Consider the following 16,930-nt stretch of genomic DNA (forward strand, 5'->3'; position numbering starts at 1 on the left):
TGGCGCCGGTTGGCAGAGAGAAGGAGCGGCTGGCGCGCCTTGTTGGACGGCCATAACCGTTTAAATGGTTAAGCGCCAATTAATTAAGTAAGTAAGGTCCCTAGCTCGATATGCAAAAAAGTATGGATTACATCTCTAGTTCATATATAAAAGTCTGCCCCGAATTCTTGCATTGTAGACATGAAAATTCAATGACAATGAAATCAATCCAAAAAAGAAGGTTGCGTAAAACTGGTCGTGGTTTGTTATTTTTTACCTTCGTCGCTCTTTCTCCCCACCCCTTTTTCCACCCTCTCTTTATCTTCCTCTACCTCTCTATCTTCTCCTCCATATTATTCTCTTCCTCCCCTTCCCTCTCTCTCCCCCTTGAACTCCCTCTCCTACCCTTCCTCCCTCTTCATATTCCAATCCATTTACCTCTCGCCTTCTCTTTCCCCTCCCCCTTCTTTCCATCTTCCTTATTCCTATAAACCCTCTCAAGTTACCTGAAAACTCATTTTCGAGTCATCCGTCCATTCAAATTGTCCGCTCTTCTCCAACTCCGCGCCAAGCCAATAAATGAGTTGTGGCGAGTAATCAATTTGATTTCGAATATTCGATGAAATAAATCTGAAAAGCATAAAATTCGATAAGGATTCTTAAAGGTCTTTATTCAAATCACCTGTGTTCGTCCGACGATGACACCGATGACAATTGAGCGCCAATGCCACGACACACTTGCTGTGCCGTCCACCAATCAACTTCGGGATAGGAGATGAATAGATAACACGAACCGTTATAATATTTCAAACGCTCGTTAGCGCATTCAGAAGCCGCTGCAAGAAAATTAATGTACAATGGGAAAAGTGGAATTTAAAAAAAATTTGTTTTTAACGAAAACCTAAATTTTAAGCTTAACTTAGCACTTTGAATTTACTTTATACACACACGCACATACTAGACTAATTGGGCTAAACGTGCTAATGTAGGCGTATTTTTTGCTGCAGTGCACTATTTTGGGGGCTTGCTGTTAAAATTTTGTCTAACCGGGATCACTACTCCAGTTCGCTACTCTATTGCAAGGTGTTTTTTGTTGATTCGGTAGAAGGAAAGACGAGTATACTAAGTCTATGAATAGTAACCTTAGGGAGATACAATCATTTTCATATATGTTTGTAGTGTTTTGTGTAAATGGTTTTTAAAGTAAAAAGCAGCAACAATTACATAAAAAAATTTTAAGTAATTAATAAATATATTTACTCAGGATTGAAGGGTGAGCAAGAATCATATATGTAATACTCCTATATTTCTACAACAGGTTAGCTACACTCGCAAACATCAGAGAGCCGATATATTGTTGTTTAAATGTTTTTGTTTTTGTATTCACTAATCGAATGTACCTAAATTAAATTTTTTTCTTGTTACACTTATGCTGTTACATAAAAAAAAGTTTTGTAGGCTGTCTTGTTTTGATTTCGAATTCAAAACTCATAGCGAGAATTTTGTATTAGCAATATAGGAGTACGAGCCTGCCCCGTGCGCATTTTGCGCAACCAATATAAAAGTCTCTTATCAAATATCAGCCGTTCTATTAATTTACAGCTTGCGCTGCCATCTAGCGTACAATAGCAACTGCCTGTAATGTAGTGCAAATATTCACAATAGAGCCATAGTACAAATAGATTTCTGTGTGTGCTCACAATCGTTTATTTTTAACAAATTATTTTAATAAAATATAGCTAAACAAAAGCAATACGACCAAAATTGTCCAAAGCTCGCTAATAGCCAGAATCTCCATCCTTACAACCAACACTTTATTTATAGATTTGGATTCCAAATAAGAGCGAAAAAAGGACCGGCACATAAAAACAGCAGTCAGAAATAATATATATGATTACATATATCGAAAAAATTTATATTTTTTCGTTGAATCAGGGTTGATCATTTTTATTGTTGTTTGTGCTGCTTTTCGGTCATTTATGTTAATCTAAGAAACATTCAGTTTAAGCTTCTACGCGTTTTGACTCTTTGCGTATCTTCTTCAGGGAGTCTATTTGCTTTGAACAGAATTCCTGAAGACGTTTCTTAATGCATTGAAAGAAAGGGTTTTTATACCTTTCATGAAAAGGGTTTCGGACCATAGGGTGCTGCTATAGCATCCTGCTTGGCTAGGTAGACTGCCTGTTGATTAGCTTCATGTCCCTCATGATGAGAACCCATCCTAAAAAAACCTCGTTTTCACCCACTAGCTTAGAAGTAATTGTATAAGACTGCAAGGCAAGGAAGGCTCCCTTGCTGCTGACATAATGAGGATAAGTGTTATTTTTTTCGCATTTTCACTTGGCAAACCCCTTAGATTTATTCCAAATTAGAGTGAAATTATACATAAAAAATTATAGATTGTTTGCATAATTATTGGGCGTGCCTTGAGCCCACAAAGTTTGTTGAAAATGCAATTTTTCTTAACTTCAGTACTATTTATTTTATAGAAAAACTTTATTCAAAAATATTCTAGGGACATACCTGATGAACAATGTTGCTCTGTATTAGTTTTCTTTAACATTAATATTTAATCCAGAAAAAACCAAATTAAAGAATAACAGCGAAATTTTCTCATATCGTCGCATTCTTTGCCTGATGATTATTTATTTTATTAAATGGTGTAATTATAAAAAGTTTTCTAATAAAATCTCCTTCGTGCTCATAGGAAATTGTTTTTGATAGTTTTTGACTACTTGCAATATATATTGTTTTTGTTCCTCGAGTTTTGTGAGCATTGGGGTGTATGTAGTCTTGCGTCAATTTCACCGCTCGTTCAGCTGTATCGTTTACCACGTGAATGTCATTAACAATTTGAAGAGCAGTTTTAAAATTACTATCCGCAGGCCATAAACTTGGATAATTTTTCAAAAATGCTGTATTGATTTTAAAGCGAAGAAAATAATTGTTTGTCTCAGAAGAAATGAACTGATCCATTCCGCCTTCAATAACATGCATAATATGAGACGCGTTTTACGTCTTCATCTAAAGTCTCACGACTCAATGCCTTCACCATCTATTTTTTTTGACTCAACATAAACACTGTTATCAAAAAATGCTAAAGCCACACATTAAGGACTCAAGTACCATAAGTGGTTTTTAAATTTGTGTAATACAACTTGAGATATATCGGCATCAATTTGTTTAAAAAATCCAGTTTTTTCAACAGATGGAAAACTTTGTATGGTGCTTATGCAGCAGAAGGGCAGAGAACCACATCTCAACATATATTGAAAAAATAAAAATACATATATTACGTAAAGCTTTCCTATCTTTTACTGTCAAATCAAATTCACGTCGAAATAAAAATATTTTTAAGCAGTATATAGCTTTTGCCATCCATCTCGCGTGGTGGACAGCCCCAGCGGCGCGAAAAGCTGCATCGCGAATAGGTGGAGTCTAGCCAAGAAATATTAGTGTTAGCTCAAGAAACTCCCTGTAATCATCTCTTGGCTGTTTAGTTTTGATCGCATCGTTCACAAATTCAATTATTTTATCTTTATCTACTGTTAAATATTTTTTTACATTATCTTCCATTCCAGACTGATAATTATTTTGGTTAATATTTCCCCATGTATTTTTAAATTGCTCAAATATTTTTAAATTTGGGCTTTCCGGTTTATTCATCTTAACTTCAAAGGCACTTTTTAATACGACTTCCAAAATGTGGTGAAGGCAAGGTAGTCAAAGAAGCTGCTGTTGCAGACTGTGTTCAATAGTCGTACAGGTTCCATTAAAACGGCTGTATTTACGGCATTTGTGTCTAACAACAAGGCTTTTATATGATCTTGAAGTCCCCATTAAAATATAGCTTTACAAACAGCAGACGCCTGCTATCAGCCAGTTCCACTTTTAAGTGCGGGCACTTCAAGTAGTTGCCCCGTACGCCCGCATGAAATTAAGATTGGAAGTCTGTCAACTTTTTGATTCCCAGTAAGAGCTGGTAACAGCTTTCCGTCCTAGTGCAAACAAATTGCACCAAGTTCGTTCTTGTTGAAACGATATTTTATATTTTTGAACTGCTCTGCTCGTATTTTTCCCTTGCATTTTGTATGGACGTTTTATTTTTAATATAGTTTTGTACTTCAAGAGCGACTGCTTCCACCACGGATATAATTAAATGCACGGCTTTTCGATCACTGACCTTGCAAACATCTAAAACGCCTGCAAGTTTTTGAGTCATTATGTATATATTTAAATCCTCTAATTTTTTTTGGCTGGCGTTGGCATTACAGATTCTGCTCCCAAGACCTCCTAAAAAGGAATTAAGTGTACTGGTTACAGTTTTGTTAGGTAACCCTGTTTGTTTCAATTCTTTCTCATCTACGTTTTATATAGTTTCATTCTCACGTTTTACTTATAATTTATAACCTTGAGCCTCATAGCTAACAGCGATTTCGCTTATATCGCTCTCTGAACTGCAGGAGGAAAGTTCAGCTGTTTCATCTGAATGAAGACAGTACAAATAAACATATGTTATACTTTATTAAAAATAATATACAATTTCTTCTTACTAGAAGCAGCTAATGCACGATCACTCTGTTCTTTCCGTTTTAAATGATTTTGTTGACGTTCTTCCATTCTTTCTTCACTTACTGCTGTTTTGTAATCGATGCCATACATAAACCCCGGTTTATCTTTCTTTATTTGATTCTCCAAAAATAATTTGTCCTACGAATTTTTAATAAGGTTCAGTGCAATTGCACTTGCCATATCAAATAAGTCATCTAACTTCGGCGTCCACGCCTCTTCTCTTTCTCTCTACATTATTCAAGTTTTGTCATGTAGTGTTGCTTGGTTCTAGTGGGGATTCGACATTTATCCCAAAAAATATTCACTTCTTCGACCACTAATTCAGCACTCTCGCGTAAATTTAATTTTACTACACGTAAATTAAAAAATAATACCTGCATAACTTCTTTGTTAGAAGGTAGTTTACACCCACTTAAGAAAGGAGAAAAATAGTCCAACAAATGAATTTTTTCACGCAAAATTCTTGATGACATGTCTAATTACTTTCAATGCACGACTATAAATGAAATGTAGTCGTCGTTAAGTTACAACAAAAATAATATTCTGCTCTGCTACTCAGTAAGAACTAACAGTAAACTGTTGCACTAATTATGTGTTGCAAATAGTTATATGAAAATATGTTCGTATGCAAAGAATGCGAAGATATGTGAAAATTTCGCTATTATTTTTATACTCAGTTGAGCAGAGCTCACAGAGTATATTAACTTTGAATGGATAACGGTTGGTTGTACAGGTATAAAGGAATCGAGATAGATATAGACTTCCAAAAACATCAGTATCGAAAAAAAATTCGATTGGGCCATGTCCGTCCGTCCCTCCGTCCGTCCGTTAACACGATAACTTGAGTAAATTTTGAGGTATCTTGATGAAATTTGGTATGTACGTTCCTGGGCACTCATCTCAGATCGCCATTTAAAATGAACGATATCGGACTATAACCACGCCCACTTTTTCGATATCGAAAATTTCGAAAAATAGAAAAAGTGCGATAATTCAATACCAAATATTGATAAAGCGATGGAACTTGGTAGGTGAGTTGAACTTATGACGCAGAATAGAAAACTAGTAAAATTTTGGACAATGGGCGTGGCACCGCCCACTTTTAAAAGAAGGTAATTTAGAAGTTTTGCAAGCTGTAATTTGGCAGTCGTTGAAGGTATCATGATGAAATTTGGCAGGAACGTTACTCTTATTACTATATGTATGCTTAATAAAAATTAGCAAAATCGGAGAACGACCACGCCCAATTTTTAAAAAAAAATTTTTTTAAAGTCAAATTTTAAAAGAAAAGTTAATATCTTTACACTATATAAGTAAATTATGTCAACATTCAACTCCAGTAATGATATGGTGCAAAAAAATACAAAAATAAAAGAAAATTTCAAAATGGGCGTGGCTCCGTCCTTTTTCATTTAATTTGTCTAGAATACTTTTAATGCGATAAATCGAACAAAAATTTACCAATCCTCGTGAAATTTCGTAGGGGCATAGATCGCATGAGGATAACTGTTTTCTGTGAAAACGGGCGAAATCGGTTGAAGCCGCGCCCAGTTTTTATACACAGTCGACCGTCTGTCCTTCCGTTCGGCCGTTAATGCGATAACCTTAGCAAAAATCGATATATCTTTACTAAACTTAGTTCACATACTTATCTGAACTCACTTTATCTGGGTATAAAAATTGGCCGAAATCCGACTATGACCACGCCCACTTTTTCGATATCGAAAATTACAAAAAATGAAAAAAATTCCATAACTCTATACCAAATATGAAAAAAAGGGATGAAACATGGTAATTGGATTGGTTTATTGACGCAAAATTTAACTTTAGAAAAAACTTTGTAAAATGGGTGTGACACCTACCATATTAAGTAGAAGAAAATGAAAAAGTTTTGCAGGGCGAAATCAAAAGCCCTTGGAATCTTGGCAGGAATACTCTCCGTGGTATTACATATATAAATATATTAGCGGTACCCGACAGATGATATTCTTGGTCACCCTGGTCTACATTTTAGTCGATATCTCGAAAAGACGTCCACCTATAGAACTAAGGCCCACTGCCTTTTCAACTACTCATTAGCACCTTTCATTTGATACCCATATCGTACAAACATATTCTAGAGTCACCACTGATCCACCTTTATGGCGATATCTCGAAAATGCCGTCCACCTATAGAACTAAGGCCCACTCACTCCCTTTTAAAATACTCATTAACACCTTTCATTTGATACCCATATCGTACAAACGCATTCTAGAGTCACCCCTGGTTCACCTTTATGGCAATATCTCGAAAAGGCGCCCTCCTATAGAACTAAGTCCCACTCCCTTTTAAAATACTCATTAACACATTTCATCTGATACCCATATCGTAAAAGCGCATCCTAGAGTCACCCCTGGTCCACTTTTATGGCGATATCCCGAAATGGCGTCCACCTACAGAACTATGGCCCACTCACTCCCTTTTAAAATACTCATTAACACATTTCATCTGATACCCATATCGTACAAACGCATTCTAGAGTCACTCCTGGTCCACCTTTATGGCGATATCCCGAAATGTCGCCCACCTATAGACCTAAGTCCCATTCCCTTTTTAAATACTCATTAACACCTTTCATTTTATACCCATATCGTACAAACGCATTCTAGAGTCACCCCTGGTCCAACCTTTATGGCGATATCCCGAAATGGCGTCCACCTACAGAACTGTGGCCCACCCACTCCCTTTTAAAATACTCATTAACACCTTTCATTTGATACCCATATCATACAAACGCATTCTAGAGTCACTCCTGGTCCACCTTTATGGCGATATCCCGAAATGTCGCCCACCTATAGACCTAAGTCCCATTCCCTTTTTAAATACTCATTAACACCTTTCATTTTATACCCATATCGTACAAACGCATTCTAGAGTCACCCCTGGTCCACCTTTATGGCGATATCCCGAAATGGCGTCCACCTACAGAACTGTGGCCCACCCACTCCCTTTTAAAATACCCATTAACACCTTTCATTTGATACCCATATCGTACAAACGCATTCTAGAGTCACTCCTGGTCCACCTTTATGGCGATATCCCGAAATGTCGCCCACCTATAGACCTAAGTCCCATTCCCTTTTTAAATACTCATTAACACCTTTCATTTTATACCCATATCGTACAAACGCATTCCAGAGTCACCCCCGGCCCACCTTTATGGCGATATCTCGAAAAGCCGCCCTCCTATAGAATTAAGTCCCACTCCCTTTTAAAATACTCATTAACACCTTTCATTTGATACCCATATCGTAAAAACGCATCATAGAGTCACCCCTGGTCCACTTTTATGGCGATATCCCGAAATGGCGTCCACCTATAAAACTAAGGCCCACTCCTTTTTAAAATACTCATTAACACCTTTCATTTGATACCCATATCGTACAAACGCATTCTAGAGTCACCCCTGGTTCACCTTTATGGCGATATCTCGAAAAGGCGCCCTCCTATAGAACTAAGTCCCACTCCTTTTTAAAATACTCATTAACACCTTTCATATGATACCCATATCGTACAAACGCATCCTAGAGTCACCCCTGGTCCACCTTTATGGCGATATCCCGAAATGGCGTCCACCTATAGAACTATGGCCAACTCACTCCCTTTTAAAATAATCATTAACACCTTGCATTTGATACCCATATCGTACAAACGAATTCTGGAGCCACCCCTGGTCCACCTTTATAACGATATCCCGAAATGGCCTCCACCTATAAAACTAAGTCCCACTTCCTTTTAAAATACTCATTAACACCTTTCATTTGATACCCATATCGTATAAACGCATCCTAGAGTCACCCCTGGTCCACCTTTATGGCGATATCCTGAAATGGCGTCCACCTATAGAACTATGGCCCACTCACTCCCTTTTAAAATACTCATTAACACCTTTCATTTGATACCCATATCGTACAGACGCATTCTAGAGTCACCCCTGGCTACCTTTATGGCGATATCCCCAAATGGCGTCCACCTATAGAACTAAGGCCCACTCCCTTTTAAAATACTCATTAACACCTTTAATTTGATACCCATATCGTACAAACGCATCCTAGAGTCGCCCCTGGTTCACCTTTATGGCGATATCTCGAAAAGGCGCCCTCCTATAGAACTAAGTTCCACCCCCTTTTAAAATACTCATTTGATATCCATATCGTATAAACGCATCCTAGAGTCACCCCTGGTCCACCTTTATGGCGATATCCCGAAATGGCGTCCACCTATAGAACTATGGTCCACTCACTCCCTTTTAAAATACTCATTAACACCTTTCATTTGATACCCATATCATACAAACGCATTCTAGGGTCACTCCTGGTCCACCTTTATGGCGATATCCCCCACGAACGGAACTTTCGCACCGCCCCTGCTTTCAATCCATATTTAACTAACTTCCCGGTTACCTAGAGACTTGAAACTTGGCACTTAGTTAGAGGCCTGGTGACAATACAACTTATAGAAAACAAAGTTCCGCCAGGTGACGCGCTAGTCAAGATAACTGCAAATCCTTTAAAAACTCCCCCCGAGATAAACGAAAATCCCTGAAAAAACGCAGGGAATTTTGCGATCGATTTTTAAGTAACTTCCTGGTGAGCTTACTTACTTACTTAATTGGCGCTTAACCGTCTAAACGGTTATGGCCGTCCAACAAGGCGCGCCAGTCGCTCCTTCGCTCCGCCAACCGGCGCCAATTGGTCACACCAAGGGAGTTTAAATCGTTTTCCACCTGGTCCTTCCAAAGGAGTGGGGGCCGCCCTCTACCTCTGCTTCCATTGGCCGGATCATCATCTATCATTCGCATAACATGGCCTAGCCAGCGCAGCTGCTGCGTTTTAATTCGCTGGACTATGTTGATGTCTGCGTATAGCTCGTACAGCTCATCATTAAATCTTCTTCGGTACTCGCCATCGCCAACGCGTAGAGGTCCATAAATCTTTCGAAGAACTTTTCTCTCGAACACTCCCAAAGCCGCTTCATCTGCTGTTGTCATGGTCCATGCTTCTGCCCCATATAGCAGGACGGGTACGATAAGTGTATGATTTTCGTTCGCCGAGAGAGGACTTTACTTTTCAATTGCCTACCTAGTCCAAAGTAGCATTTATTGGCCTGGTGAGCTAGATACCTGAAAATTGGGCCGTGAGTCAGAACACGGTGGCAATGCAATATATGATCAAAAAAATTGGATTTGGGAATCTTTTAATGCATTTTTAGCTAACTTCCCTGTTACCTAGAGACTTGAAACTTGGCGCTTAGTTAGAGGCCTAGTGACAATACAACTTATGGAAAACAACTTTCCGGTAGGTGGCCTTGAAAAACGAGGGGAATCTTGCAATCGATTTTTATAATTTTAAATCCCAAATTTCTTTTACAAGAGCTATTGCTAAAGTTTTTTAGTCAAAATTCAACAAGACTATGTCTGTATTAAAGGAAAAATTGCTTTCTATTTTTTGGTCCATTTATATAAAGGTAGTCCTTAAAATTTTTTTATCATTTTTTTTACATTTAAAATAAATTTTTTTTAAATTTTTTTATTTTGTTCTGTCATAAGTTATAGCCAATTTTTATTGCAAATTAAAAAATGCAAAATGTATATTTTAATTTTTTTGGTGTCTTTCGATTTTTAAAAAAAATCTATAATAACTTTAAGAGGAAATTAACAACCAACCTCAAAGTAACTATTTATGAAAGAAAAAAAAAACACTTAAAATTTTAGTTCTACAAAATTTTTTTCGAAATATTAAAAATATAAATTTGTAAAATTTAACGAGTTTTAGATGTTTTTCAAACATAATTTTTTTTTATTAAATTATTGTACATTTTTTTATTATAGAGAAAACTGAAAAGAATTCAACAGTTAATTTTTTTTATTATAATCAAAAAATCAATATATAATTCAAAAAAAAAAAAAAAAAACAAAACAACAATAATAAGGTGTGTAGAACGTCTAAAACCCATTAAAATTTACGAATTTTTAAGATGAACATACAAAAAAGATACAAAAAAAAAAAAACCCAAGTCGTACAAAATTTTTCACCAATTTACAATACAAATCTCGAAAATTTCAAAAATTTCTAAGTTCCGTTTGACAATCAAAAAAAAAAAAATTAAATCTCTTCGGAAGGGTACAATCGAAATCGGTGATGTGAAATCCATTCATAGTGTAACGAATTTAGGGAAATTCCACTTATTCCAAACCTTCTGCTAACCTTCGAATCGTTGCATAAACTGTTGCATAAATCACTCCAATATTCTGTATTGCAAAATGGTTTTTATTATACTACTTTGGGAGTACTACAATTATACTTCACAATTAAACTTCACTACGCAACTGACAGCGTGTTTAAATCAAACTGATTTCTGATTACTCAGCTTGCGCTGCTTTTATACTCTCCTTTGCTTCATTCGCATATTTCTACTAAAGTCTAGTCGTTTCGCCTTCTAGAACTGCTGTACCTCCTGCTTGGTAACTGAGCTACATATATGCGTGTGTATGTGAAAGTAAAAACTTGGCTGATGATTACATCTGTGTGTGAGTTATCTCTTCGTTGCCTTTTATATACGTAAGTAAATGATAATTGATGTGTACATGTATACACAAGGGGCTGCTATTTATTTAGTATCAGCTTAGTGATGCTAACATTCGTCACAATAGGATAATGTGCCTCATATAAAGTCCATACATATTGACATGCAAAATTATAAACAGCGAGGTTCTGTGATTTAAATCAAATTAAAAAATACTACATAGCCTACCCACAGTCCCGTTTAACAATTAAATGTCCTTAACTTTACCATATTACTAAATTGTAACTGTAACATGCCAACCTAATAAAACCGCACTGCGTTTTTTTAGCGCACACAAACAACCGGCATTTCTTGCCCTAACCGAAAATAAGTATGCGTTGCGATAATGTGAAACATGTATGCAAACGTCAAATCTAAATGTCACGCAGAACAAAAATGGGAAATCGAGTTAGGTTTTCACGCCGCAAATTCAATTTCGGTTGCTCTCATACAAGTTGTATGTGCATGAGACATTTTGGACAGAAAATGACATGCGTGCGTTTATATTAGGTTGCCATGTAAGGATTGCTTTATTGCTCCCATGATAATCAATGACGAAAAATATTTTCAATACATTTTATTACAGCTAAAGTTTTACAAAATGAATAGGACTGTAAGTAGCACAAAGTCTGATTCAGCGTCTTGCGTTTTCTCGTACAGAATTGGCAAAGATTGAGCAAAATGTAGACAAAGAAATGTATGATGACCCGAATGCTGAATCTGACCTAATAGATAGCAAACACGTTTAAGAAGGCCACTAGAGAAATAGCCCATCTTAAGTACACATTAAACATGCAAGACTTATTTATAAGCGTGTTCAAAAGCTAAACATTGAGTCTATCTTAAAAAATAAATAAAACGAAAATAGTCAAAGACCAAGCGTTTCCCCTTTGCGTTTGTATGCATGCGAAGGTGGAGTTGGTTTACCCTGTAGGAAAATTTATAACATTTCTCCACAAGTTATGCATTGAGCACACTGAAAGCTATGACCGATCAATACACACAAACACAAAGTTTGGCACCGAAAAAAAAACTTACCACGGAACGTATAACTTCCTGGTAGGATGTTTCAATAGTATTTGAGTATCGAAGTTTTAGTAGTAGTAGTTGCAATACATATGTACGAGGCGAAAGCAAAAGTATTGTATTTTACAATAGTAGGTTAAATAATACATACATATGTAAGTAAGTATATATGTAAAGAGGTGAGAAGATAGCATTTGGTGAGAGGATAGTTAGATGCATGTAAGTAAGTCTGTTATATGCATGTAGGTAAGCATTTGTGCGTGAGAGCAGGCGAAAAGGAAGGAAAAAAATTAGTGGAAGAGGAGTTAGGCGAAGCGTTGTGGTTAATTCTTTCTTTGTTAAGCATTTAGAAGCGAGAATGTAAAGGCGGTGACACAATGACATTTTTCATAAATATGCGCTTAATACGCCAATTACACGGCTCAAGTATCCTTGTGCCAATTACCAATTTGCACAAGGATTTGCCCGGTGTGTGCACTGGTTGCGCTATTTGCGCAGAGAACTGCGCTAAAATCAAAACGACTTTGATATTTACGCATGTCTGCAAATATTGCGCATGCTTTTTTCTTCGTGTGTGGTAAATGTTACACAGTTTACCTGGGGTTTCTGATAATATAACATCAGTAATTATTGCTTAAAAATGTTAATATCGAAGGCGTAAGGACCATCTCTAGCTTGTAACACGAATTCACACTAATTCAATAATACATAATTTTTTATACAATTAGAACCATTTCATTTGTTGTGTTAGTTGAAAAATGAATATTGCGCAGCGTTTTTGAGCCGTGTATGTCAAAATTTTCATTTGCACAAATTTCGTCGTTTTATATTTGCACATGGTTTTTGTGTCATGTATGGGCCGTCTAACACAAGCTTATGCATTCCAATAACATAACCACAATCAACCAAGATGTTGCATTTGTAAATATGAAAGAACTTCAGACTTGGCAATTGAAGTTTATTACGCCTTGCCCGTTCACAAACAAATTTTCGCGAAGCACTGTTGTAAACATTCTCCCTATACAACAAAAATACTTGCTAACATATTTTGTGTCCTATTCATTTGTTAAATTGCAGTTTTTAATTGTGAAATATGTTAGAAATTTTACCAACCAGTGGGAAAAATAATTTCACTTGCAAAGTGTGTCAACACCCTTAGCCAAAGCAAATGTCAAATTCTTCTTCTTATGATTTGCTTGGAACAAAATTGGGGAGTTGGCTACTTTTTAATATCAGATGGCGTCAGTGACGCTCATTCTACCATTCTCCATAAAAATACATGCAATCTACTCATAATGCATAAGCATCTATATGAAAAACTGCTTATGTGTCGGAGCGGTGAGGAATGTGTTCTTATTTTGATGCTGGGATGTCTCGAAGTTTCAAGATATGTAATGTGTAGTGGCAAGGAACTCATAATATTAGCCGTGTTTTTTAACACGCGTATATCCGTTTACGCTTAAACTTTATATTGACTGCTAAGAGACAAACTATAAATACACCTCTGAAATTGCTGCGCATAAATTTTGTCCTACTAAATTTCAATACGCATTATACTCAGATGTAACTGAAATATGTGTCTTTGTTTCACCCTGTACACTAATTCTATGTATTATATGTGTGTCCACAATTCATCGCAACTGATTCAGCTATATGTTATACCCTATGGCCATCAGAGCGTTGCGTCTCCGCTTTTCGGTACACCCTGTTGCTGTAGCTAGTTGTTTTACCACAGCCGCTAGATGGGTCTCCTAAGCATTATCTAAGCGAAGATAGGCGTTTTTTAACACGTGCAAACGAAACGTATACGCGCGTGTTAAAAAACACGGCTAATGATGTACCAGGGCATCCAATTAAGTTATACGCAATCTCGAAATTGGTGGTTTCACTTGGTCTCAAGTATGTGATAAAAACATTTTGTATTAAGGCAACTTCACTCAAACTCACAATTACTTCGTAAAGTAAACCTCGTAAATGGAAGAACTTTTATATAAATATATATTAATTCGCGAGGAGCTTACGAACGTTCCTATCATTATTATTTTTTCTTTGCATATGACCCGAATTGTGCTTCGAAGTTGAATGCCCTAGTATTAAATTATATTATTTATAATAATTGCTAAGTAACTGACAAACACACACAAACACACACACAAACAACGAGTATTAAAAACATTTTTTTTTCTTTTTAGCGAACGATTTTTAACACTTTATTTACATATATTTTTTATCAAGGTTTAATTATCCATAGTCGTTAGGGGTGAAGTATTTCGTGTGAAGCCAGATATCTTGGCATTACTATCGACTCCAAATAAGGCTGGAAAATGAAGCTTGAGGTGTGATTAAAGCAGCATACTACATCTGCAAAAGGGCTTCCGGAGGAACTGGAGATTATCATCGCATATCAGCCGTGGCTTGTACAACACAGTAATTTGACCGTTACTAACGTATGGAGCTGTTGTCTGGTGGAAAGCGCTAGCCAAGCAATCAACAAAGGGATGGGAAGATGCAAAGGCTAATATGCCTGGGTATCTCAGGCGACGTAAGCAGTGCACCTCAGGCAGGGTTAATCGCAATTTTTCACTGAATGCAGGGATTGGCCGCAAGAGGCGCTCTACGACTAAGACACTCCAGATATCCTTCAAGGAACGCAGGCCTAGGCAGTGGAAGGGGAATTACAATATACAAAACCGGCTCTAAAATGGGAAAAGGAACTGTAGCTGTTATGCAATCAAATCATCTGCACGTAAATCAATCGTACAGATTTCCTGAGGTGCATAAACTAACATGCCTCGGTATGTCAGGCAAAGTAAGCAGCACCTCTGGTAGGGTTAATCGTAATTTTTCACGTTATCCCTCTACAAGTGTTCGTGCAGGAATTGGCCGCGAGAGGGGCTCTATGACTAAGAGAATCCAGATATCTTTCAAGGAAGGAAGGCCTAGACAGTGGAAGAGGCATTACAATCTACAAAGACGGCTCTTACATGGAAAAAGGAACTGGAGCTGGAATGTACTCAAAGAATCTGCAAGTAAATAAATCATACCGAATTCCTGACTTATGCACTCTCGCCTATGCCATAGAGAGAGCAGCCACACTGCTCGACGATAGTACGGTGTCAGACATCAATGCAGCAATCTTTGTCGACAGCCAGGCCACCAATGAAGGTGTCGAGCTTCCTTCTCAAACTTAACAAATCTGCAGTGAAGGCACTTACGCGTGTCATACCAAAAGCTCCTTCTACAGAAGCCATTTGGATGAGGTGGAGGGGAAGTCGATTCTTCACTTTTCCTGCCAATATTCAGGACTGCAAACAAGAAGACTCAGATTTCTCAGCGCACGGTGTTTCGACTGTCTGGAAGAGGTTGCGAAGGATCTTTCACTCTTACTTAAGTTCTTCAGAAATCACTTTGGAGGTCATCTGGTTGGAGGCATGTGCTGTTACCCGGCACATCTTGAGGCACTTACAATGAACAAAAATGTTTCCGAGAGAATTGTGGAAACTCTCGACGTACGGGCTCTTAATCTAACCTAAGCTAGGGGTGAACTAATTATGACTCTGACAATTCTTAGCTTATGGCTATAACTTTTATCATAAAAGTGGAAATTAACTATTACAGAGTGACTTTTATTTTTTCAGTCAAGTAAGTTTAAATCGAATTCATTTATTTTAACATTGTGTTTTTTTTTTTATCAAAATTAAAAGTCAAAATCTGACAAATGTTCTATTTTCCTCAAAATTTAGAGAAACATTTTGACTAGGATTTTTACGGTGAAAAATTAAAATCGCGGGTTAGGCCTTGAGCTCGATTCGCACACGCGATCTTAAAATCAGTAGGCCGATATAACAACAAAAATTGTGAAAAATTAAACTTAAAATTTAAAATTTGATTTTGTGTTCTAAGTCAAAGTTAAGAGTCGAAATTCGACATGTTTAAAGTGTTCAAAACATCATTCTAAATTCGATTTTTATTTGATATTTGACTTGATTTATTTTAGTCAGAACCGGAAGGTAAAACTTAAATTTTGTTTCTTAAGTTAAAAATTAAAGTTGGAATTTGACTTTGAGATTTTACAAGCGGGTAGTCAAGATACAGAGGTCCTTCTCATGGAAAATGCTACTCCTTTTTGGAACATATCTCCAGTCACCAGTAAGGGCGGATATGGCGAATATTGAATTTGTGACTAGATTATGGCTATAGTCTTATACCTCATCAGTCTACTAACAAGTTCACCAACGAAAACCGTCGGAGCAGGTACCAATACTAACAGATATTTTAAGAGACAGCCCCCGGAAGGATATTGTCTGTCATTATTCTGATGTCACGAAGTTCACCTTGTGCGTTTTGCAGAGATCTATTGGCTAGATTTTTCCGAAAAAGGTGAGCTAGGCCTCTGTACACGAATACTTTTAATTTTTTCAATCGTTCAAGAATATTTGTGAAAAATGGCTAGCGCAGCCAATTCGGTATAATGTTTTTGTTATTACGGGACTATTTCTGTACAACCTGGAATTGTTGCAGAACATTTCTGGACTGTTTCGGGATCATGATAAAACTATATCAGTATAGTTGGAACAATGTCGTCAATGCTTTTAGGATCATCTCGGGAATACTTTCGATATCATTCCGTGATTTTTGTCTATTCAGTTTAATGATCCCTTCGAGATTATCACTGGATCTACTCGACCTGTTTTTTTTAACCATTTAGTGACTATTTCGAATCAGTAAGATATTGTTTTCGGTATCATT

At 36.9% G+C, this 16,930-nt stretch overlaps 1 protein-coding gene across 43 annotated transcripts in view; it reads right to left on the reverse strand.

Annotated features, from left to right (window-relative positions):
* The window catches only part of LOC137251101 (uncharacterized), a 641,551-nt gene that overhangs the window by 43,403 nt on the left and 581,218 nt on the right, over positions 1 to 16,930 (reverse strand). For all 43 annotated transcript variants that reach the window (XM_067785126.1, XM_067785125.1, XM_067785121.1 and 40 more), the window contains 2 exons: positions 662 to 815; positions 486 to 609 (listed from right to left, as the gene is read on the reverse strand). In XM_067785126.1, coding sequence (XP_067641227.1) covers positions 486 to 609; positions 662 to 815 — 278 coding nt within the window. The remainder of the gene's footprint in view (positions 1 to 485; positions 610 to 661; positions 816 to 16,930) is intronic.

Source organism: Eurosta solidaginis, chromosome 4, assembly GCF_040869045.1.
Source record: "Eurosta solidaginis isolate ZX-2024a chromosome 4, ASM4086904v1, whole genome shotgun sequence".
NCBI lineage: Eukaryota > Metazoa > Arthropoda > Insecta > Diptera > Tephritidae > Eurosta > Eurosta solidaginis.